Source organism: Equus caballus, chromosome 24 (genome assembly GCF_041296265.1).
Source record: "Equus caballus isolate H_3958 breed thoroughbred chromosome 24, TB-T2T, whole genome shotgun sequence".
NCBI lineage: Eukaryota > Metazoa > Chordata > Mammalia > Perissodactyla > Equidae > Equus > Equus caballus.
Genome location: NC_091707.1, coordinates 46,284,402 through 46,310,223, shown reverse-complemented (window position 1 = coordinate 46,310,223; position 25,822 = coordinate 46,284,402). Strand labels below are relative to the sequence as shown.

Sequence of the window (25,822 nt, the reverse complement as noted above, 5' to 3'; positions counted from 1 at the left end):
TAAGAAAGGGGAAAATGGTGTGGCTGGATCCAAATGCCCAACTCAGAACTCGGGACTTCAGCCTATAGGAAGTGGGAGGATTTTGAATGTAGGACAATAAGGAAAATCTCTGTTTCTGAAAGATGAACGGCCAGAGACAACTATGACAGGAGGCCTGGGAAGAGGACCACCTCTATGATGGGATGGCAGATAGGCAACCATTTCAGAAATTCACGTGATAAGTATCTCTCCTGGTAATTTCAGGGATTAGAAAAGGAAAGTGTGAGACATTTCAAGGATGAACAGGCTTTGATAGATATTTCCAAAGCATCTATGTGCTCACTTCAAGCATAGAATTGATCTCCTCCTACTGTAATTATTTCTGTGTTGGGCTTCTGACCTCTACCTCTTTACAGTCTAGGCCTATACAGGGTCAAGATCAATATCACTGTCTTCCACCTCCACATCTTGTCCCACTGGGAGGTCTTAGTGGGCAATAAAACACATGGAGCTGTCATCTCCTATGATAACAATGTCTTTTTTGGAACCTCCTGAAGGACCTGCCTGAGGCTCTTTGTGAGGAGGTGTCACTCTTTTCAGAACTATGTCCATGGTGGTTTGTGTGGGTTTTTTTTTTCCATCACAGATTTGCTTGTAAGCAGATAATGCACCATGAACATTCCTCCCTATTAATGGAAACCTTTTGGTGTTGAGGTCCATGTTTTCAAACTTTTTAAGGAGCTTGTTGAGGATTGCAAAAGCTCCTGCTAAACCCTTCACTGTGAATTTTCTTGAGGGTTCTTTTTCTTCTCCTGTGGCTTCCTTTTCTCCTGCCTCTTCTTCAGCTATGCTTTCCTGTTCCAGTTCCAACAACCCCTCATTAGTCAGTTCCTCAGGAACCACCTCTAGGAGCTCTTCAATGTCATCCACACCGAGGTTAAAGTTGTTTGCCTTCTCAACCACAGCTCGGTTGAGTTTTGTAACCTCCTCATCCTTGGCAAAGCCTTTGAAGCCGTGGATGAACCTCTTGAGCACCTTCTTCCAGATACCATTCATACACTCTGGTGACATCACTCCAAGCCCAAGCAAGGTTCTTGACACAGTCATAGATGTTGTAATCCTTCCAGAATTGCATTCAGTGTCTTCTCTGTCTTCCTAAGTTGCAGCAACAGCCTGGGAAAAACTCCCCCTCAGGCAATAGGCCTTAAAAGTTGTTATAACAACTTGACCCATTGGTTGGATCAAAGAGGTGGTGTTGAGAGGGAGAAACACCACTTTGATATTGGGATGAAGATCACCAATAAAAGGAGGATGTCCAGGAACATTATCAACTGTAAACAAAATCTTGAAAGGTATGTTATTCTCCACACAGTACTTCTCCATTTTGCTGGCATAGCAATTCAGGAAGGCATCTTGGAAGAGGAGCTGGGTCATCCATGACTTCATACTGGTCCTGTAGTACACTGGCAGTGTGCGTTTACTGACATGCTTGAAGGCCCTGGGGTTCTCACTGTGCCAGATCACAAAGGGCTTCAATTTGTAGCCAGCAACATTGTTCCCGAGCAAGACTGTTAGTCTGTCCTTAAATGCCTTGAAACCGGGCATTGATGTGGCCTCCTATGGCTGAAAGTCTTTCAGGCATCCGTTTCCAGAATAGGGAGGTCTCATTCATGTTGAATATTTGCTCTGGCAAGTAATTTTCCTCCAAAATCAGCTTATCTAGAGTTTCCAAAAATTCTTCAGCTGCTTTCACATCAGCACTTGCAGACTCACCACTCACTTTCACCTTAGGTAACAAATAACAATTCTTGAATTGTTTAAACCACCCAGAGCTGGGAGTAAACTCAATATTGTAGTCAGGTCCAGCCTTTTCTCTTGACATCGCAAACAAACTTTTTGCTTTGGTCGTGATCGTCATGGCACTGAGAGGGATACACTTCGGTGTCTGGTCTTCAATCCAGGTCATTAGAAGCTTCTCCACATCTGATACAGGCCCTTCCCGAATTTGTTTGTCTCGGTGCCTATAATAAAGCAAATTCTTTAACAGCTTCTGACACTTTAGTCTTCAAGATCGTAGCTATGGTGGAACGGGACATGCCTAACTGGTGAGCAATAACCATCAGTGATTTTCTACCTTTGTACTCTATCACTTTTAATCACGTTTCCAGGTCAATCACTCAATGTGGCTTTTCACTGGCAACATTAGCAATGAATTTTGTATGCTTAGAGGCCATGAGGAGTAAAACAACACAATATTTCATCAACCACAAGAGAAAATGATCCAATCAAGAGATGCAGTAAACACAAGATGTATGAGGCTCCTGCTGGCGTACCATGGCATACTGTTTTATGGTAAACTTTTTGAAGTAGAAAGAGTACACTCTAAAATAACAATAAAAAGTATATCATAGTAAATACATAGTAACATAGTCGTTTATTATCATTATCGAGTATTATGTACTGTACACAATTGTGTGTGCTATACTTTTATGTAACTGTCAGTGCAGTAGGTTTGTTGATGGCAGCATCATCACACACATGTGAGTGACGTGTTGCATTACGATGTTACAATGGCTTCAATGTCACTAGGTGACAGGAATTTTTCAGCTCCATTATAATCTTATGGGACCACTGTTGTATATACGTGGTTTATCGTTGACCAAAATGTCACTATGTGGTGCTCCACTTTGAGGAAAAAACAGTCAGCAAACAGACAGCAATTTCAACTTTTCCAACAAAATAGAAACAGACTCAAGACTGCGGTATCTACATCTCCAGGCTACAGGCTTACTCTATGGATGTTTGACTTTCAAGCTCCTACAATAATGAGTCAATTCCTTAAAATAAAAATAAATCTGTGTGTGTGTGTGTGGGGGGCAGGGGTGTGTGTGTGTGTGTGTGTGTGTGTGCGCGCGCGCGCGTGCGTGTGCATATCTCATCTACTGGTTCTGTTTTTCTGGAGAACCCTGACTAACACAGAAGTGTAAGAGGAATTGTCCCTGCTTTCTTAGGACCCAATCTTTCCATTTTCATCTCACAGGGCAGCCTTTCAAACAGCCTCTCCTCTCCTTTATCCATGGATCCCCAGCACCAGGATTTCCATCTTTAGCAAACCTCAAAGACCCACAGTGAGAATTCTCACATGAGAGCCTTAGACATCCATTTCTATCTTGGAGGAAAAGTCTGCCCAATGGCAGAAGGAAAAGAAAATCACTTCTAGTCACTCCCTCTGTGTGAATAAAAGCTGACCTGTATGCTCTTGGAAACTTAATTTCTCTGGGCACCAGTTTTGCCAGCAGGAAAAAATGAGATATTCGACAAACCCATTTTTACCCAATAATTGCTATGTTTCTCTACCACATTTTGAGAAAAACCAGATGGCTAAGTTAAGAGGATTTTAGCCAAAGTTGGAAGTGCAGCCTTCAAATTCAATTCAACATCATGCAAAACAGCATGATTTCAGTAAGAGCCCTGACCAGTATAAAACAGTAATTATAATGGGTAGAGTCCTATGACCCACAGTGAAGGTCACACCCAGGATCAGGATGTGGAAGAACCAGTAAAAGCCAGGTTCTTCTACTTGCAACTTCGTAACTTGGTTTAAAAGACAGTTATTGAACAGATAGGTGAGCTGACACCAAAATGTGGTCTCTGAATATCCAGGTCCCTTTGGAGAGAGTTCAAGGATCCATATGATACCCAAGTTCACGTTCTCGTGGTTAACTTTGTAGAAGGCTGAGTAGCATTATAACTTAATTTCTCATCACTTTAATTCAGGAATATATGTAATAATTTAGCTTTTTTGAGTGTGTTATTTAAAATAAAGTTGAGGGGAAGGATTAACACTCTCACATTCACCAAGGCAGCTGGGGCTCGAACTCCTTGCCCAAAGAGGGGCCGTGAGCTTCCATATCTGTTCTCCCTGGCATTGTGTATCTGTCTCAGGCAATGAATTCTCTACCCAGGGAATCTATAGTTCAAGTCTTCACACCCAGAAAACCTACCTCTTCAGAAGCAGAAGTTTCTCTTTTTATGATGCACAAAGAAAAGTGCATTAATTCCCCCGGCTGACCTTCACAGTCTTGAAGGTGAAGCTGAACAAGCGCAATCACAGCTCTCACATCCTGCAGCCTGTTAAGTCCCAGGTCCTGAGCTCTAGTATCTCATTTAATTCTCACAATAACCCCAAAAGACAGCCATCACTTTTCTCACTTTATAGGATAGGAAACAGACTCAGATTAAATAAATATCCCAGGTTCACAGAGCTAGCAAATGATGGAACAGCATCTTGAATCCTTATCTTTAAGACTCAAAAGTATGTTTTTCCATTATGCTTTGGTGCCTCAAAAACCTTCAGGAAGCCCTCTCTTGCATCAGATCTATACCACTAACAGTGTTTGGGTCACTCTTCCTTATCCTGAGCTGGGGTGAAAAGTTCAGCCATCAATTTCCATAAACTAGGGAAGTACTTGGTTTTGTTTTTAAGTGGCTCTTTTGTTTAACAGTTAATTCACTAGTGCTGTTCCTTTCTTAAAGATACGATTCTACCCTGTGATACCTTAGTTACTCTTGACATCACCTGAAGAGATGCCTAATGATCTTTGTTCAGACTAGAAGTCAGAAACTAAAGTTCTAGTGCAGCTCAGTTTTTGAAAGGGCATAGCAATCTACTTTGCTATAAAAGTAGACTCAAAAATGGTATGAGGTAGGGAATTTCTGATGGGGTGACAAAAATATTTTAAAATTAGATTATGGTGATGGTTGCACAATTCTGTGAAGATATGAAACCATTCAATCGTAGCCTTTAAATCAGTGTCTTTATAGTACACTAGTTGTATCTTAAAGAAGCTTAAAAGAAGGACATGAGAGTTGCTCAAGTTTCAATTATCAGAGGAGAAAATAATTAAGGAACAATATTAATTTCACCATTTCATTTTTCTTCTCTATTTACCTCAAATGTCAATTTGCCTAAACCCTATTATTCAAGTATTAAATAACAGAAGTGATTGCAAACTTCATGTAAACCTTATAAACACCTAGACTGAAAGTAAAATCAGGCGATGGTTACACGCTTTACAAAGAGCTTGGTCACGATCCTCCTCTAAATAAGGTTTATATACACTGAAAACAAATGACAATCAATTCACAAAATTACTTGTTGGAAACCCATTCAGTATTCAGAACAAACACATCTAAAAAATTCCTTCCATTAGGAATATAAAGACTTCTTACCTTGTGACAAGGAACCAAGCAATTTGACTGAAGTCTGGAGAGGGCCTCATATACGTCTTAATATGTGGCATGGCATTGCTGCGGCCAGATGTCTCAGCTGACCATTTACTAGCAACAGGAAAGACACAAATCACTTATTAGAAAAAACAAATTGGTCATAATTCTAATATTAGGAAACTGCATGAAAAGCAAAAATCCTATACTCTAAAACAACAGTGGGTACACAGTTCTCTGTGACATCTTATTAAACTCTGTTCGGATAATGGAATGACACATGGTCATTTTAGAATATAGGCATGTATAAAAAAAAATTTCCACCACTCACAAAAAGCACTATAACCTTCCGGCATACAGCCTTCCTGTCTTTTTTGCCATGAATACATACATACATATATATACATATACCTACACACATATATACATACACACACATGTATCTATTGTTTCTGTTGTGCTTTTAGCTGCATGTATGCACATCTTCTCTCCTAGCTGGACTGTGAGCTCCTTCAAAGCAGGAATCACGCTCCCATAGTGTACTACTGAGGAGAGACTCAGCGAAAGCTTGTTGAATTAAAATACAAAATGAGAAAAATACCAACAGTATGAATATCAAAATGGAATGTTGAAAAGCAAGGGGATAATTCAGAAGGACTTTAATCAGAGGCTGATATTCATAGATGTGTCTGGTTTCTAAGTTTCCAACATTATAGGGCTAAGGTTCCATGGGAAAAAATGACCTATATCATGAGGCAACAATCCTTACTTATGAATATAAGAGGACGGTCTGTGAACAGAATTGAGATTAGGGAGGTCCATCATTAGATTATTAAATTCACTTGCATGAAGCAATAGTGAAAGGAACTCAATATCAAGAAATGTCCTCTGTAAGGAACAACCTCCCCAAAAAAGCATTAAAGAAAGCCTCCTGGATGACACACTGAATTAGAATGAAAGCTACCGAAATGTAATCTGCCTTCGTGTCTTGCTGTCAGGCATAATAACTGCTTGTTGAAGCATGTATGAAACCAGGATCAGCCTAGCAACATGCAGGATGTGCAACTTCTGTAGCTAGAGAAAGACAAAGGACACTCTTTGCACTTGTCCATTTGACCATTTACTGAACTTTTATGACAAGCCAAATACTACCCTGTCTCCTGTGGATTCTACCCTGAGCAAGCATGCAGTCACACAGTGTATGAATGTGTAGACAGAATGATTATATTTTACATATTGGAAACATTAACTAAAATGCTGCTTGTGAAAATTCTAAACTACTCAACATGTTATTTTATTTATCTTTTTCTTTGCATGCCAATATATAAATAGAAACTTCACAGAGATAAATTTTACTCTTTGGTATTAAAAACCTATTCCAAAAAATGTTCAAAACCTTATTTTAAATTATTTCTCTCGTCAACATATGTAGATGGAAAAATATAGCTACATTATGTAAGATTCTCTTTTTAAAAAGTTAGACAAATAAACATTCTTATTCTTAAAGAAGCAAGAGCAGCATTCTAAATCAATTACTTACTGAAAATAGGAATGAAGCCAATTCTGTTTTTCTGCTGTCTGGATGCTATAGGGCAGAGAGCCCCCAGCTTTTAAAAGAAAAATATATTAAAATTATGGCATATAATTTGAGGATCCTTCATTAAGAAGAAAATCTACAGAAAACACTGAGAAGGTAAAAGGAAAAACCAAAACTACTCCACTATCTCACTTTATAGAATAGTTCTTTGAAAGAAAATGTCTATACTTGTACTACGTACGTTATCTCAATAGCTTCCTTTCTTAAGGGTGCATATTAAATAGTAAATGTTTACTATCTGAAAAGAAAAAGGTATTATTTAATCACTCAGGGATGGTAATCTCATGGTTGCCATAAGTTTAGCCACAAACATTTCTGCAGCACAACCAACTGGCCGTAAGGCAATTCTGCTGTAAAAGACAAAATAACTGGTGGATTGACAGTTTTGATTTCATCTGGTAACATGGTTTTCATAATAAAATATGAAAAGTGAACAAAATTAAACCGACTTGACTGCGAAAAATGAAAATACAAAATATTGAATATAAATATTTGAATATTTAAATGTGCGCAGATTCATGGCAATACTGTGCAAAGAACTGACTTTATTTTGTGGATTGTTACCTAAGCACTTTGTCTTCCAACTCTTTCATTCATAATATTATACATTTTTCTTTTTTGCTTGCTGATTCATCTCGTTCAGCGTTGTACTTTTTTTCACTAAAATGTCTTCCTTCATTAACAGAGGCATAAATTTCATGCAAATACCAGGATGCATATTTGTAACCAAATGAAAAGCATTTGCCACCAAATGAAACCAAAACTGTCAATCAACCAGTTATTTTATCTTTTACAGCAAAATTGCCTTCAGTCAATTAATTGTGCAGCAAAAACGTTTGCAGCGAAAACTGCTTGTGGCAAAGACACTTACGGTGAAAATACCAGACAGGAATTAAACATCATTCACAGCAGAGATTTGAAGTGTTAGAAAAACCAGAGAAAGAATCCAGGCCTGTCCTGCCATCCACATGCAGGTGCGACATCCTGAGCCACATTTTGCAAGATGAGGTCTGGAGCACACACCTCTTTATTTCTGCCCAAGACCAGGACACCTGGGCAGGCAGACTAGCCTGAGAATTTTCGTCTGCCTCCCTCGCCTTTTACACTCTGCTACTTCCAAAAGGAATCTGTACTAGCTAAACAGATTCTCACAAATGGAATAGAACAATCACTAAAATAAATTAAAAAGTTCACTAAACAGCTAAGTTTTAAAAAAGGAATTCTAAAAGTCATATTCCTGCAAAGAGAATAAAGATATGCTTCCAAGTGGAAACAATTAGAAGCCAATTTTTGTTCATCTTTGAAAGGAGGAAAGTTCCACTGTAGATTCATCAGTCACTTCCAAAACACAGGCTGGAACGTCTCCATAGTAATCTATATCCAAAGATGGCTTTACATTTCTCCAACTTATCAAACAGGGCATGTTGTATCTCCTACTGCAAATAACTAAAAAACATAGTCAGGGTTTCAGGACTAGTTATAAAACAGCTTTATTGAAAATACCAGGTTCTTCTCCATTAAAAAGTATGCTTTGAAGGGATCTAGTCTATTAGAAATACAAAAAGGAGAAGATAAAAAAAATCACCATGTTCCTGAGTCTCAGTGAAATAATTTTAGCTTTGCCACTAAGAAGCAACAAATGGGCTAATACACTCTAAACCCTACGGAGGTTTTGCTGGCAGAGTCACATCTACTGGGACAAAAATAAATGGACCAAGTTAGTCTAATTCACAGCATTCTGCTTCCAATCATAAACAAACACCCATCAGAATTCCTTTTTTTCAGAGGCATATCTGTTTAGGTTTTGGGATATCACCTCCTGAATGCACTATTTGGGTGGCTGTTGAATTCCAAACAAAAGTTTAGTGCCAGCATTGGTATAGGGAAATAGAGGACAAGGTTGAAAGACGTCTACAAAATAATCCTAGGCATTTACAAATGAAGCCCTTGAGAGAACAGCTCCATCAACTAGGTTATACCAAAGCTTTCATCTTAATATTAAGCCTAACTTCTTAAATATATCTGTGTCTGGGATTCAAACTTGGAAGAACCACACACAGACACAGGCAGGGAGGATGTGGAGAGAGAGATAAGAGAAAGGCATGTTAGTTAGACTTGCTGGAAAAGGCACGGTGCAGTAGGAGAAGCTGGTTTCATTTGGACATCTTCTCTACACAACCAGTCTGTTGGCAGCAGAGGTGAGAACAGCCTTACTGGTGGAAACGAGGAGAATAACAATCACTCAGAGGGTTATCGCGAGGATTCAGTAACAGACCCCAACTGCCCAGCTGCGTGGTGTCATCTTTGGAACACAGCAGCGCTCAATATCACCTATTTTCAAGATCCTTATCCAGTTAGGATAAAATCACCTCCAAATTTCTAACCAGAACTTTTCTCATCTCCACGAGGAAGGCATTCTTATCACTTGTCTAAAAAAGTTGACCAAGGCATTTTATGAAATATACCCAAAAAATACAATTGAGACAGCCTCCCCAACAATTACCTGGATATCCTTCTAAGCTGGTCCGTACGTTTTCCACAGAAGGATAGATCTAAAAACAAGGAAGAAAACAAAAACACTAGGAATGTACCATGTTGAAGAAACTATTTGTTAAAAGGAATGGTAAATTAGTTTTCAAGAAAATGAAAACCTCAATTAAGAATACTTAAAGACTTAGAAAATAGGCTTGAAATTTTAAAAAGTTCCTGTCTTACTGAAAAAACCCTTAACTTGTAGTAATTAAACTACAGGAAGCACACATAATCGAGGAAAAAATTACATTTTGATTAGAATATTTTTTCCTCTGAAATGCCAAATTAAAACTGAATTGAATGCAAAATTAATTATTAATTCAAAGGCCTCTAAATAATTAAAAATGTTTGTAACTCTGCTGGCCATGCTTTATCAAATATTTTTTCCTTGGCTTAACAACCTGAAGGAAGGAAAGGAAAATTGCATCCTCATGCAGGTGAGACATCCTGAGCCATTTCTAGCCTGTGGCTGAAACAGAGCTCTGAACAAATCAGATGCTCCCAGCACCAGATGACATTAAGGTCACTTGATTACAAACGATGATGCTAATGGACTTCTGTTTCCATCCAGAAATCACTGAATGAGACACCTCTCTATTACAAGGAGGACTGATTCTCAATTCTCCTGGACTAGAGAATAAAAATAGGTAACTTGAGGAGGAGGTGCACTCACCAAATGAAAGGGACTGACACTTTTCCCTGGGGTCTTGCTTTCCTTTCCCAATGTCACCAAGCTCTCTTTGAACTCAGAACACAACCATTTTGATTCGTCAGCCCCCATGGAGCCAATGCTTGAAAACTGACCTACTATCGGCCAAGACTCTGCTTTGGGTATGGAGGAGGCATGTTCTTTCAGAAGCTGTGAAAGAATAAAGAGGAATGCTACAGTCACTTAAACATACAAACAGAAATGCTGCAATAATGCGGAACACAGTTTTCTGCCCTTGGAATGCCTAATTAGTAAGGAAATGCTGAAAATACTAGTGATCATTTTCATCTCAGGTAGACATTATTTTCTTCTTTGGGAAGTGTTTTTTAAATAGTAAAAGTATTTTATTTTAATGGAGCAAGTGGACAGGAGTATTCCTCTGCTAGAATTTTTTGATTTGTACTAAAAGCAAAAACATTAAAAAGACCCATTTTAGTAGAAATGTCAGATAAACCACAAACCTGCCATATGAAGTTAGATTTTTTCCTTGAAATCATAATTGTTTAATAGTCATGTGCCACATAATGACGTTTCAGTCAACGACAGACCACATATATGGCGGTGACCCCACAAGGTTAGCAACATATAGCCTAGGTGAGCAGTAGGCCATACCACCTAGGTTGGTGGAAGTACACGCTACCATGTTCGCACAACAAATCACCTGGTGACGTGTTTCTCAGAACATCTCCCCATCACATGACTGTATACCTAAACAACACCCAGAAGGTCAAGCTGCTGTGTATTTGGACTCCTATTGTTTGAAAGAGGTTTAACACGTGGGTACCTGGTAGCTCTGATGCTTTTAAAATGAGAGAAGATATTTACATATAAATGCATACGACCTTAAACACTGCAGAAGACTGGTCTGCACTTCCTGCTTTGTCTGATACTTAATGCAAAGCTGCAGAAACAATTCAGAATATTCAGAAATTTTATCCACTTAAACACGCACTGAATATCTACCTAGAGGCTGGAGATAGCAAGAAAAATAAGCTGTAGTTCCTGCCCCAGTGGAGCCCATATTCTGACTGACGTATTGTTTAGTTTAATAGGCATTATTTCCCTTAACACAGCTTGGGCATTAATATTTATAAACACATATACTAAAAGCCCAAATTGTTCTCACCTTCCACCCTTTGCGCAGCACGGTGTAGGAAACAGAACTGAACTGACATTTACAGGACCCAGTTTCTATTCTGGTGCTCAGCCCCCGATCAGCTACATGACCCTGGACAAGTCCCTGTGCTTCCATTTACATCAGTGAGACCGAAGTCTGATTATCCCCGTCTTCCCCGGGGGGCAGCTGTGACCCAACATGAGCAACAGTGTGAAATGTGGTTTGAAAACTCTGAGGTGCGATTTGACTTTCAGTAAGACTGTGAGCCTACACATGTGCTATTACCCAGCCTGTCCACACCATCAGTCCACAAGCCAGTAACCAGCACTGCTTACGGGACACTCAGCAGCTGCCTTGCTCTCACTGTTTCATTACTCCTTACACGACTCTGTGAGCGAAGTACTATATGATGCCCATTTTGCACACGACAAGAGAGGCAGTCTAAGGAGTAAGCCAAGGTCACGTGACTTGGAAACGACAGGTCAGGATTTGAACCCAGGTGTGGGACTCCCCCTCCAAAGCCATGACTTAGTGTGCTCTACTCCCTCTCTAGGTCAAGACTTGAAGTCTTGCCTGCTTTCAGCTGTGGTCTCATTTCAGAAACAGAAATCAAAATGAAAAAGTTTCATTAACCAAGCAGAATTTTTACATAACATGAATAATTTACAGAAAAAGAGGTAAGGCTTTTAGAAAGCCACTGCAGGGAATTTATGACGCCAACGAACTGTCTCCTAAAGAGGGATGAAGAAAACTGTAATCTTTAACTTACTTGTTGTTTTATTGTGTTAAAGATCTTTCTTTGTTCATTTTCATACCAGCAGCAAATGTCACGTTTGTAATTACGATTCTCTCAAGGGCACTGGTTTAGTAAACAAAGGACATTATAGCTCAGTCGTAGCCTCTACTCAACACTATTTTCTGTTCTTTGTTGAACTTGCATGTTAAAAATCCTGCATATGCTGATCAAAAGCTACAATACTTGTATGAATGAGAAGTCTCTAATTAACTTTATTATAAGAAATAGAAAAACAAAAAGCCCACATGCTTTTGCCATTTAGAACAGTCTACTCTACACCTATACAAGGCATAACAAAAAACTAAAAAGTAATTCCTGAGAACTATAATTAGACAATTTATCAAGGGCCTACTACTTGCCCAGAATGGTGCTAGAGATTTTGTGAAACTGTCATCAAAATATACAATTATAAACGAAAAAGGAGAATATACATTAAATTTTTAAAAAAATGTTAAAATAGTAAAAATTCTGTTACCTTCCTAAGCCTAAAATGTCCCCAGTTGTCTTTTTGACTTCCTTGAAAGCGTCCTGGGGTTGATCCAATGAGGTAAACACTAAAAAGATATGAAAATCCAAGTTATAGAACATAGTGGTATGATTTCTAGACTCAAAAATCACAAAATACACATGAAAACGAATATAATCTAATAGAAATGTACTAAGAGTCAACCCATTTTCTTGGGATGCTTCCTCATAGTAACTGACACTTGAACTCATTTTCAAACACATCCACTAATGGTGGAACACCCACAAGGTGTGAGGTACCAGGAAAAGAACTTACTAATTTTAAAAGTACCCCAGTGAGAGCTTTAGGGTAAGCGGGAAGATTTACTGGCCTCCACTTTAGTGGCTGAGAACCAGGAGATGCAGATAGTGACAGAACCTTCCACTTTTATCACGTCATGAGACAGAGCCAAACATCACTCAGTCTCTTTCCAAGACCCCAGCATTCCAGATCTCATGCAGCTCTCAAGGTATTAACCTACCATACACACCCCAAACCACCAAGGCAATACGTACTTTGTTTCAGAGAGATCATGCTCCTGGATGACATCTATCCACTCCTTGAGAGAAGGAGCGTTATAAGCCATCAAGTAGCTGATGAGATCAGCTTTAAAATGTGTTGTTGATTCTCCAGAGCTGTGGGTTCCATGGACAATTCGTGAGTACAAGGGGCTCAACCATATTCTGAAATGGAAAAAAAAGGACCTTTAACAGTCAGGAATGCAACGGATCACAATGATCTCTCTGTATTGATTACGTACTTACTCTAAGGAAGAGGTGAATTCTCACTACCTATCTTCACGTTAAGTAAAGCGATCCTTATAAAAGATGAAACAAATCTGATTGCACCACTCCAAAGTCTTCCGTCATATTCAGAATATTTTTGAACAACTCCCCATGAGCTTAAGACCCAGTAAGATCTGCCCTCTGCCCAACTCTCCCAACTCAATCTCTCCACGCTCCCTCTCATTCACTCACCGCACCTTCCTTATTCCTCTTCTTACCCCCGCACCTCTATACTGCCTTTGAAGACTTGATGACAACAGTTAAGAGTTCCACTCCTGGGGCTGGCCCGGTGGCGCAGTGGTTAAGTTCGCACATTCCGCTTTGGTGGCCTGCGGTTCGCCAGTTCAGATCCCGGGTGCAGACATGGCGCCGCTTGGCAAGCCATGCTGTGGTAGGCATCCCACATATAAAGTAGAGGAAGATGGGCATGCATGTTAACTCGGCCAGTCTTCCTCAGCAAAAAGAGGAGGATTGGAAGCAGATGTTAGCTCAGGGCTAATCTTCCTCAAAGAAAAAAAAGAGTTCCACTCCTAATTGTTATTGTAAGTCCACGCCACCTGTAGTAACCCAAGCAAGATTTTGCCCACCAACGTAGCTCTTTAGACAAATGCAAAATAAGTTATCTAGACTAAGAAAAATGTAAGCACAATCTAATTTCAACTAACTCGTTTTCATGATGTATATCCTATAGCAGTGTGAGATATTTTCATATCCTACACTTTTTTGGTGTCTAGGATGACTACATACCACATTTAATGATATTACATTAACACTAACTTCAGACTACAAATAATTCAGTAAAAACAAATTAAAGACATCTTTCATTTCTTCAATTCTTTTTCCCCAAAGGGAAACAATGCACTTTGCTAAAACTTCTATATTATACCCACAAATGGAAAACAATCATATCTAAACCCAATCCTTCTATGAAGTGATCCATTACATCCATTAACTGATTGTGGATTACAAAAAAAGTATGGCTTCAAACCTCTTGTGCTCCGTTTCTTCAACTGCAAAAACCAGGTTATAACAGCCCTGCCTCATAGGACTGTCACAAAGACACACACGAGGCAATGAACAGTGTCCAACTTAAAGAAGTGCTCAGCAGGTATTAGCTGTTACTGCCTTTTTCTCCATCTGCAGCTACTTCCACTACAGTTCTGCCATGAAGTCAAAAGAGAAATTGCCCAATTCCTCTTTCAGTTGGCGGCCCTCAAAGAAGATGGGCAAGATGCAGGCCATCAGGGTAGGAAGAATCCAGAACCATAAGGATCCTGGCTGTGCACCTTCTGAACTCTGTACATGTTTCCAGTAGGGTGGCATGTCACAATTTCTCTTCCCTCATTGAGAAGACCCCTCACACAAAAGGGTAACATATATGACAAGGATTGGAGCCCAGACTCTGGACTTGGAGCTGCTTTTATCTGGCTCTGTCATTTTGGGCCAGCCTAACAACTTCTCCAGGCCTCTTCTCTCTATGTAAAATGACCACACTGGGCTAGATGGATGTGTAAGGTCTCTCCACGTAATAGCAAATTGAAGCCCACAGGCTGAGCGAGGCTCCTCCCACCTTAGAGATTCACTCACGGGAGTGGTTCTGGATGAGGAACCTGACAGCTGATGACTTTCTAAACAAGCATACTGAGATGTCAGGCGTTTTTAACACTTCACAAAATAAGATGAGAAAATTATTATTGTGGGCCAAATAATTTTAAAAGTGATAAATTAATAGGTGGGCCAAGAAGCAGCTGAAAAGGGAGGCTGGAACACTTGTATAGCAGAAAAGAAGTAGCAGAGCCATGATAAACCAATTATGAAGGAAGATTACACAAAAGGACTGCTTTTATTCACTTTTTAAAAATTACAACCTACAAAATGAAACTGCAAAGTATCAGAGAGAGAAGAATCTAGACTAACAGTGAGATAATAGTACCCTACACAGGAGTGGCTGAGGCAGGGAAGTTGGAGAGATTTCATACCCTTAGAACTTTTTGAGTTTTGAACCACATGACATTATTATTTTTTTGTTTGTTTGTTTCAATGAGCTTTTTATTTTTTGGTGAGGAAGACAGGCCCTGAGCTAACATATGTGCCAATCTTCCTCTACTTTGTATGTGGGATGCTGCCACAGAATGGCTTGACGAGCGGTGTGAAGGTCCATGCCTGGGATCCGAATCTGTGAACCCCAGGCCGCCAAAGGGGAGCACATGAACTTAACTACTATGCCACCGGCTGGCCTCATGAAAAATTTAAAAAAAAATTTTTTTAATAAAGGAAAATAATTAACACCCAAGCCCTCACCCTTAATCCCTTGCAAGACGGCAGCCAGCCAGAGAAGCCTGAGGAAGCACAACTGATGCCCATAGACTCAAGCTTCACACTCTAGAAGGAGCTGGAGGCCATGGCTGGGATTCTTCCAGCTGCTTAAGACTGAGTGCCATCTTGATAAATCCCTTCAGTTTCACTAATTACGGTTTTCCTAAGAACAGCTACATTAATCTCATTTCCCTTTTTGATGGGGTTACATATGAGTCATGAGTGCCCAAAGCCAGCCCTGTAGCCTAGAAGCTCTAGGGGTGGCAACAGGGTAGTTAACCGGAAACTCAGTGGATCAGGAACCCTGTGGCCGTCGCCTCCACCCTGAACCAGTCGGGATTACACTGCATTTTGAGAAGCATATTTTAAGGGGGACACTCAAAAACTAGAACAAATTTGCAGGAAAACTATCAGGCAGTGGGGATAGGAGCTCAAAGCCACCTGCCACAGTGGGGAAGGGAAGTGAGGAGAGAAAGATGTCAGGTGAGGGAAAAGACCGTCTTTCAAACTGGAAGGGCCGTCTTAAGGAAGACAGGTAACTCTTGTTCTGCACGGCAGACTCAGGTCAAGGCAGCCCAGTGGATGAAAGCTGGAAGGGTCTGTACTTTAGCTCAACCTGAGGAGTGACTTGGGCTCAGTCAGAGCCAACACACCCCAAATTAAGGGTTCCAGCCCAGCCCGGGCAATAATATGGGGCAAGGTAAAGCAGGGGAGGATGAGCGTGGAACATACTCGAACCCTGAAAAGGTGAGTTTCTTCTGACACAAGAGGCTGCTAACCAGCTCCTCTCTTGGGAAGGCAGAGATGTACAAACTGGCTTAAGAGAAAGGCAAATTGAACCCCCCCTTAAAAAAAAGGGATCTAAAACTAGGTTTAGCATATGAACACGAAGGACAAGCGGTTAGTAATTTAAAAAGAACATGAAAAACCTTCATATTCAACTCTTCTCTTGGAGATTCACAACTATATGGACATATTACAGGCTCTAAAAAGACACCAGTTTAGATTTATTTTATGGGCATATAAACTGATTGGGAGTAAGGGGGCGTTTTCAGTGTACAAGTGGGTGCAGGGGTAAGTGGGGACCAAGAGAGCTATCTGGTGCATCTTACTAGAAAAGTAACGGGTTCAGATCTTTCATTGTGCATCCTCTTTCCTGCCTCAGATCCTTTGCACAAGCTGTTCCTATTTGCCTGTAGTGTGTATGTAGGATCCCATTTTTGTAAAAACCAGGAAAAAATGACTGTGTGTAAATATTTACCTATGTTTACAAGTATAATAGAGACCGTTGTAGATAATTATGTACTAAACTGTTAATACTGGTTACTTCAAGAGAGTGGGATGGGGGGCGGTAGTAAAAGAATACTATCACTTTTTCTGCATGTCTCTTTTCTACGCCACGTATGTGGTTTTTTTACAATTAAAAAAATAGAAAAAAAAGAATATAGCAAATGTTCTGGTTTTTGACCTTTCTGAGTACACTCAGCCGCTGCCATGAAGTGAACAGAACTCTACAAACCCTTGTGTTTTCTGGTGCCAGTCAGCGTGGAGGAGGTTGGAGGTGTGTATGACAACCCGGAGGCCTTCTTCATATAGCAGTAGCATCATTTTCCTTTAAAAATAGAAAAGCGACCAAAAGGGATTAATGGTACTTTCAAAATATGTAATACCTTTCTAATGCAAATGTAGCAGCTAAAGGAATTCTTTAGACTCTACTACTACTCCAATTTTCAACATTTACAATCTTCCTTTCTTGTACACATTACTGTCATCAGAGTCTGCTTAAGTGATAGAAAACCACCTTCCAAAACGATCAGAGTATTTGGTAGTAAATGAACTTTGGCTCTGTCCAGACCACATGGCCAGTACCAACCCCTACCCCAGCTCTGCCTCCAGTCTGGCCCCTTATCTCTTCAGCATCATCTGTTACTATCAGGGACAACGAGAACCTTCTTGTCCAGTGTTTTTCACAGTATGGTCACAACTTCTTGCTGTGCTGCGAACAGCATTTTAAAAAAAATTGCAATAGCATAAATTAGAAACTCAAGAGTAAATTGCATGTTGGTTCATGAAGCTTTTGTTTCAGCACCTAAGTATGGATGTGTGTAGTAGACTGAAATGTAACATGTATTTCTTACTGTGGGTTGCAGTTTTAAAAAGTTTGAAAGATGCTTCATTTTCCCAAGACTGATCTTTTTTCATACTCCGCAGATACACTTGCCACTAGTGAGTATCTGGGCTTAAGGTAAGTCTTCTCTTTTCTCCTCCCTTCACTCAAATCACACCTAGTTGAGTCCTCCCTTTCCCACTGGCCTTCATGAGACCTCCAGTCATCAGACCTATTTCTCTTATTTTAATTCCAGCGAGGGACTAGGATATAAATAAGAGACTTCCATTTGAAGCTCCTGCCTTCATCATTTAGAAGCCATAAGACCCTAGGTAAGTCATTGAATGCCCCTAAATCATTCAGTGTGCCTCAGCCTTGATTTTTCACGTAACGGGAAGGATCAGACCCTTCTTTCCTTCCTAGGGTTTCTGTGAGAATGAACTGCAACACGCATGTTGTTAAACACAGTTAAAGCACTCTCCCTCTCCCATTACGCCTTCAACGCCCTGTTTCATTTTGTAATCTGCTATTGGAAGACTTTTGCCCTCCTGATGGTTTTCTAATTATTTTAGGAATCTAAGTTCTCTTCCCCCAACTAGAGATTCACTCCTCAAGGCAGTGACTCTGCCGTGACTTTCTGTTTTCATTGAGGCCAAAATGCTACTTAATGCTTACAGATGTAACTCAGTAGAGAAAAAATGAACCACTAGTTCTCTCCAAAATCCTACAACATGAATACTATTTGGACAGGATGGGGTCAGCATAAAAAGATGCGGAAAAAGAATATAAGAGAATTAAGCGAGACTTTGGCAAAGAGTAAATTAATGCAAAGCTGGAGAAACGACAGCTGTTGGGCCAATCTTCTTTCCATTTATGAAATGCACTCCCTCAAATCTAGGAAAATTTGCACACACAGTTGCCAAATTAGCAGCTGATTGTTATTAAGAATAAGCCAGTTATGAATTCATGATATAAACTTTACAAATATTTCCATTAATCAAAGCATCAATTATCAGGAAAACCATGTACTAATGTCATTGAATCCTGTCAAACAGAATTGTGAACTAACCTACGGGGAGTCATCATCATCTTTTCATAGACAAAACGGCATGTGCCAATAAGGTCACAGTTAAAAATGGATAACAACTGGTAAGAAATGAGGTCTCCCTTAAGGAACGATGACCTGCCTATTATCGATTAAGCCGTGGGGGCAGCATAAAAGGACACTTCCCAAGTTTGAAGCTATTCCTGCAAAGGGGGAAAGAAAAGTAACGTCCACAGAGCATCTAGTGCCAGGCAGCATTCTAGAAGCTCCACAGAACACTAGCACGCGAAACCCCACTCGATCCAGAGGCAGCATTATCATTCCCACTTTACGACTGCGGCATCTGTGGCTGGGAGAGGTAAAGGGAATCATCCAGCCTCCGGAAGGAGGCAGAGGAAGAGCTTGTTTGGATCATACGCGCTGGGATCCTCGTCACACTGTGCACGGCTCCGCAGGGCTGGACACGGTGGCGCACATTTCACACTACTGGGTTGGAGTGGGCAAGGCAGGGGACGATGTGGTCTAGGCGAGAAAGAGGACTATACCGTGTGTGGTAGGAGGTCTGGCTACAGATGGAGGGCGAGAGCGGCATGCCCCGCCCATCCTGAGGTTTGCTCCCAGTTAGTCGCATTGGCTCCCAGTTAGATGGGCACATTCGACATTCAGCTGCTTTCCCTCCCTTCCCGAAGTGGATTCATAGGGCTGTCAGAGGAAACTCCCAGCTCTGGGGGACACGAAAACCTTCAGAATTCTAAAGCACTGCATGGTAAACCCTGGGATTGCATGGCATCCTACAGAAACATGGATAAAGCATGTTTGGTGTACCTAACAGGACTACAAGCTTCTGGAGGATGGGGGCTGCATCTGGTCATGTCCAGACGCTCTGTACACAGCACACGGTAGACACCCACGTGCTATAATGAATGCAGTCTCGAAGACTACTTCACATCCACTGTGGCCGCTCCACCTGGTCAAGCTGGGGAGGCGATTTACACCCCATCGCCACAAGCTGGAAGGTTTTCTCCTTTTCTAATTCACATGTTTTTCTTGCCTCTCTCACCAAGAGACTAAAAGCTGCAAGAAAACTATTAAGTCTCAAAAACACTACACATACTCTGTGCTTGGTAAAGCTTCCATTATAATTACTTCCCCTGGCATTTACAACTCCCAGAGAAGAACTCTGTTGGGCATAACCTGTAAAGGGTGTACGGTGGGGGGAAAAGGAGGAATGGACTTGCAAAGTGTGTGTATGTGTGTGGGTGGAGGCTGGACCAAAGGAAACAATGTGTTCATTTTACCAGCGAGCAAACAAAAGTAAGTTAAAAAACTTAAAATAAACAGGTTGTAGTCCTGTCTCCAACACTGGCCTGAGGAAAACTGCTTATCTACTTGGGGCATCTGATCCATAAAATAAAAAGGAAGGACCAAATAATTTTTTGAAGAACACTGAAAAAAGGAGAGCCCCTCTAGGCTCAATCAAATGTCACTGTCCTAGATCCTGGCCAGACCCAGCACTCTCAGTCCCTCCTGGGACAAAGGTGCAGGCTCTCCAGTGTGCTAGCACTTGAGTGCAGTGTGACTATGCCCATGAAATGCTGAGTGCTGGCACAGAATGTGTGAGCAGCACAGGAACTGGCCCTGGTGGTCTAGGAAATCATACCCAGAACCCAAACGGGTGACGGGGTTTGCTCAATGTATTTTAGAATGGGGAAGGAACTTATGCAAGGGTTTCAACTAAGGGTGGGGACAAGGATTCATCTGAGGTTACACATTACTGGCAGAATGTCTACCCCTGACAGGCTGACTGCTGCTGCCCACCAGTGTCTCCTGTGATGCAGCAAGGGGAGCCTAAGATGCTGAGCTGCCTGATTCAATGCCACTTTGTATCTTCTGCTGAAATTAGCAACCTGTGAGCTCAGTGCTACTTGAATAATTTATACCTGAGCCGGGCGCTTGAGTTCACTGTTAATCTTCAAACTCTGTCCTTGATTAGACTGAAGCTACCAATTAGGGATGGTTGGCAAATGCTGCAACCAGTACTCAAGAGCATCTAAGACCAGATAACATGTTGTTGATAGGTATTCTTTTATGAAATGGCTCAACTCTTCCACTCTGGTTCCATTTTAAAACAGATTGGCAAGATATAGTTTTAAGCGTACAAAGAGAAAGATGAATGGTATGTCCTCATGTCAGGTCACCATCATATCAGGAAAACAGCAGTCACAACAAGACTTGGGACAAGCACTCCCTCCTACGAGATTCCTTTTTGCCCTAGAGACAGATACCTGAGGATCATGCCAGAAGCAAGCTACCTGCTTCCACTACTGGTCTAGAAGAAAGATGAGGCTCTGTCACATTCTTCTGACAAATCCTTTCTAGAGAATGTGATCTATAAAAATACTGAAATAGGGACAACCACGTCTTATTCTTTTTCTCATTTATAGAACCGAGTGTGTAAAAGGGTTTTGTAAAATTAACCTAAAATGGGAGTCAGGATGACAAGTGGGTGCACGTGTCACGTAGGAAGTATATAACAGAAAAGTTTTTCCTGTCTGTGGTTTGCAATGTCTCAGAAAGTTATTCTCAAAGAGAACTTTCTAAGATGTCTTGAACAGGAACAGGTATCAGCCTGTCAAGTTAACAACTTTCTGTAAAATAGTTTTGCTTTTAATCACATCCTAGAGCTAACGTAACAATATTCTATTTGATGCAACTCAGAATCTTATAAAGATCACAAGACTTTCTTTAAAGTAGTAGAATCCACAGGCATGTGACCAGTGCACATACAGTCATTGGTAACCATGGACCACACAACCACAATCTATTCCTAAATTGGCTATAAGGAATGTCCTAAACAGAAAGCAGAAACCATGTCACAGATTCAGACTTGCAGACTGAGAGCCAGAATCCCAGTGCTTTGTCTTAAGGCTGTTAGAAATCAGCTCCACGTCCTCTTCTTCCTTACTGATAGCTTCCCCGCCCCCAGCAAAATCATCACACACAAGTTCCTCTTCTCCTTTTTGAATAGTGTCCCTTGATGTAGTGAAATCATACCATCCCCCATTTCATAAAAATTGCTTACGTGTGGTGTGTTCCAAATGCAATATCCAACTTCGCCTAGGATAAAAAAGAAGTCAAGTAACTTATTTTAAAAAACTCAATATCCCTATCTATTGGAAAGGCAATTTAAAAAGGTACAAGTCAACTTTTAAAAAAACTGTTTCTACTGCCCTCTAGTGGACAAGCCCTTGATTGACAAGACAGCTTTTATAGTAGCATCCAGTGAGGCTCATTTTTAAAAACTTACCCAGAACGATTCAATACAAACTGCATTTTTAAATACAGTAATTAGAAGCAGAGAAGCCTAATTTCTTTAGTTTTCAAAAAGAACTAATAAAAACAAATGAGATTTATGCAAAGTTTTAAAATTAGATATTTCGCTTATACGGAAATTAATATATGCAAAAAGTTTTCAGAGCTTATTTAAAAGAAACATTGAACGTGGTGGCAGTGTAAAGACATATTATGATGTTAAAACAGAAGTTTTATTATGTAGATAACATAGCAAGTGCTGAAAACAAAGAAGATAACATATTAAATCCACTTTTGTGTTACAAAATGATACCTTTACAAACGAATAGGGGGTGGGTGGAAAAGGAAAACATTTTATCTAACATCAGTATAGCAAGACCTTGGTTAAGCAGAATATGCCTTAAGATGTAGGCTATGAAAGAGTTAAAATAAATCCTATCTTCATAATTTCGCATGACTTGGGAAAATATTTAAATCTCTATAATTCATCTTTCTCCTCTTTAAAATGAGGGTACTGTTAGGGGATTCAGAGAGTTGGTAGGAGTAAACGAGCAAAAGCATATGAAGTGCTTAGGAAAGGGAGCCTGCACGGGGTGAACACTCCGCAAACAGAAGCAAGTACTGCGACCCCCTTCCCCAACCACATGACAGACAGGTGGGTCTGTTTGCTGGAGGTGGTAACGGGCAACTCGCATACGAAGGTGAGTATGACACAGTCCATCCTGGGGATGCTCAAGAACAGCTGGCCCAGTGCCCCACACTCTTAAACTCAGTGTTTGGGGATGCTCACAGATGAGCATGCACTTGCGTGGCCTGGCCACAGAAGAGGGAGCAGGCAACTGTATTTCATGTCTTCAGAATTACAAAATTAGAATGAAGACTGCTGCTGTAAATTGATATGAGCTCAGAAAAAGCAACGGTCAAGAGACTTGGCTTTTGAGTTTAGTTTTGCTACAAGCTGTGTGCTTTGGGGCAAGTCTAAGCACAAAAACAAGGATGATAATAACTTCAACAAATATTTAATGGGTGTTTTTTGGGCAAATGCACCAAATCCTTTGCACAACACCCTATGAAGACCAGTATTAGCAATCTGTTTTAAAGACGAAGAAATTAGGCTTACAGAGGTTAAGCGATGGGCCCAGAATGACACAGCTAGTAGGTGGAGAGTTGGGACAGAACCTTGACCATGAGAAGGCTTTGGGCCCCACGTGCAAAATGGGAGAGGAGTCAGCATCCAGATTCTTTGACTGATGTACCTCAGCTTAATCAAATGACACTATGTTGTTAAAGTCAAGACATCCTCTTACAGACAAGATATAAAGGTATCTCAATAGGTTAGGATGGGGCCACAATCCTGCACCTCAGACTAGGTTTGGGAGCTTCTCAACAACTCCTGGCACAAGGTTTGGAAGACAGTGGCTCATTACGCCCTCTAGCAGCCGGCCTGGAGCACACCAGCAGGCATGCCACAAGCTATCCTCAACTTTTCAGAACAGGTAGTTGCTATTTGAAAAAAGACTTTCTATTTCCAAGGATTTAACCACAAGTTTTCGGGATTCCTGTGTTATTTGATTTTCTGTCCACTATTAGCCTGATGAGAGCTATCCTACTGCAGTTTAACCTCTCCTGTTTTGGAAAAAATGCAAAACAATGGGATAGGCAACTGCTAAACAAAGGGATGTCTGTGTAGAAGGTGAGCCAGAAACATGTTGAGAAAAGGAGTGTTTCACAATTCCAGCTACATAAAGTGCGGCGGTTAAATCACAGTGCTGAAACCCAGGTTTCGAGAGGCACATTGACTAAGTAGATGCAACCAGGAGTACGAGCAGGCTGGGGAAAGACAGGGAATCCATGTTACACCAAACACAACTGAAGAAAGTGAGGGACATCGAGGACGTCAAGTATAAGACTCACTGACACGTGCAAGAATTATTCCACGTGGCTCCAGAGGGGGAAAAATAGGACCAATGTGTAGAAGTTACAGGGAAGAAGGCTGTGGCAGTTAAATTTAGGTGTCAACTTGGCTACAGAATAGTATCCAGATATTTGGTCGAAGTTGCTGTGAAGGTATTTTTTAAGTGAGATTAACATTTAAATCAGCAGACTTTGAGTAAAGCAGATTACCCTCCCTAATGTAGGTGGGCCTCATCCAATCAGTGGAGAGCCTTAAGTTAAAAAAGACCAACTCCCTCCAGAAAGAGGGAATTCAGTCTCCAGACTGCCTCTGGACTCAGACTGCAGCACCTTCCCTGGGTCTCCAGCCTGCTGGCCTGCTCTGTGGATTTTGGACTCGCCAGCCTCCACAACCATGAGTCAATTTGTTTAAAACACATCTCCCTCTTTACATACACACACATCCTATTGATTGTTTCTCTGGAGAACCCTGACTAATATAGAGATATCAGGTCACCATAAAGAAAAATCTTTCTAACCACAAGGGCCACAAATAGGGTGGGCTATCTCAAGGAGTATTTAAGCCAAGGTCAGAGAAATATCCATTGGTGATGTGGAGAGAGGATTTCTGCACTAGGCAGGTGACACACTAAATGCCTAAATTGCCTTCCAACTCTCAGATCAAGCCTGATCTCAAAGGGCAATAAGGAGCTTACCTGGCAGAGGGAAATGTTTTCATAAGGCTTTGCCTGGGCATGTAAGTGGGCCTTAGCTTCCCGTTTATCACCATGCACAAGCAGGATCGGTGTCTTCCTAAAAAGAAATCAGAAGTATTTAAAATACATTATTCATAAAGCTGGACTCCTGCCTAGTGAAGGAATGCTAGCTGTCTTACCACCCGACAGGGGTTTCAGGCCTTTGTGGTGACTGATAGAGAGCTAACACAGAGCAGTGACCAGTTAATCTTCACTAACCAGTTACCTGTATAATGGGGTTATGCGGCCTACTCCTGAAGCTCTGCCGTGACCCTAAGGAGTTGTGACTCAAAGTCCTTGTGTCCCAAAGTCTTCTTAGGTCCAAAAGGGGCACAGAGTTAGCTCTGTGTTAATATGTTTACATTCCAATAGATTAAAAGATATACAATTACTCTTGTACAGTTTTATGCTCTTTTCTTTCCCTACTTTTGGGACAAGAAATGGGTCATTTCCTTACTACATCTGCATTAGATGCGGGGTTGGTGAGCTGAGAAGTCAAAAGATTTCTTGGACTCTCAAGGTCTGGCAGTAGTGCTCTTTTATTCAGAGAATAGCCTGGGGACAGGACCCATGGGCAGTGAAGAGCTGCAAGCATGGGGACAGGACCCATGGGCAGTGACGAGCTGCAATGTGTTGAGGGTTAGAACTAAATTTATAAGGCATAGGTATGTGAGTTATTTCTTTAGAAGACAAATGAAAGATCATGAAAAAAATTGTTAAAATGGTATCAGTGCAGGTGGGGTCTGGTTATTGGGTGATCCTATAACTTTAGATAAGAATCAGATTGGATTAAGTCAGGACTCCTATGCTCCCCCCCCCCCCCCCCCCCCACGATCTAGATCAGTACATAGGGCAGGACGCCTTGGGCTTCTCCCTGGGGCAGCCTTGATCCTCACCACATTCACCAGGCTCCTGCTGTGGACTAGGTAGACTAAACCCCAGGAAACAAAGTGAACAGGCCCAGGCCCACAGCTCACTAATACATGGTTATATTTCAATGAAATAGAGCCCAAGGTACACTGAAAATGCTATATTTTTGAATTCCAAAAGGACAACATAGAAACATTCTTCAGGAATAGATTAAAAAGGCTTTTAAGGTAATCATGGTCTTTCCCAGTTAATTCAAAGTGAAGTAATCCTTAGAAATC

At 40.9% G+C, this 25,822-nt stretch overlaps 1 protein-coding gene across 5 annotated transcripts in view; it reads right to left on the bottom strand.

Annotated features, from left to right (window-relative positions):
• The window catches only part of TDP1 (tyrosyl-DNA phosphodiesterase 1), an 82,845-nt gene that overhangs the window by 45,532 nt on the left and 11,491 nt on the right, over positions 1-25,822 (bottom strand). For 3 of the 5 annotated variants that reach the window (XM_001496093.7, XM_070249899.1, XM_070249898.1), the window contains exons 5-13: positions 24,636-24,732; positions 21,797-21,831; positions 17,082-17,174; positions 12,977-13,144; positions 12,432-12,510; positions 10,008-10,193; positions 9,306-9,354; positions 6,746-6,812; positions 5,212-5,319 (exon numbers count right to left, since the gene is read on the bottom strand). In XM_001496093.7, coding sequence (XP_001496143.1) covers positions 5,212-5,319; positions 6,746-6,812; positions 9,306-9,354; positions 10,008-10,193; positions 12,432-12,510; positions 12,977-13,144; positions 17,082-17,174; positions 21,797-21,831; positions 24,636-24,732 — 882 coding nt within the window. Of the gene's footprint in view, positions 1-269; positions 2,001-5,211; positions 5,320-6,745; positions 6,813-9,305; positions 9,355-10,007; positions 10,194-12,431; positions 12,511-12,976; positions 13,145-17,081; positions 17,175-21,796; positions 21,832-24,635; positions 24,733-25,822 lie in introns of those variants that run through there. The other 2 variants (XM_023628260.2, XM_023628261.2) reach the window with 1 other exon arrangement.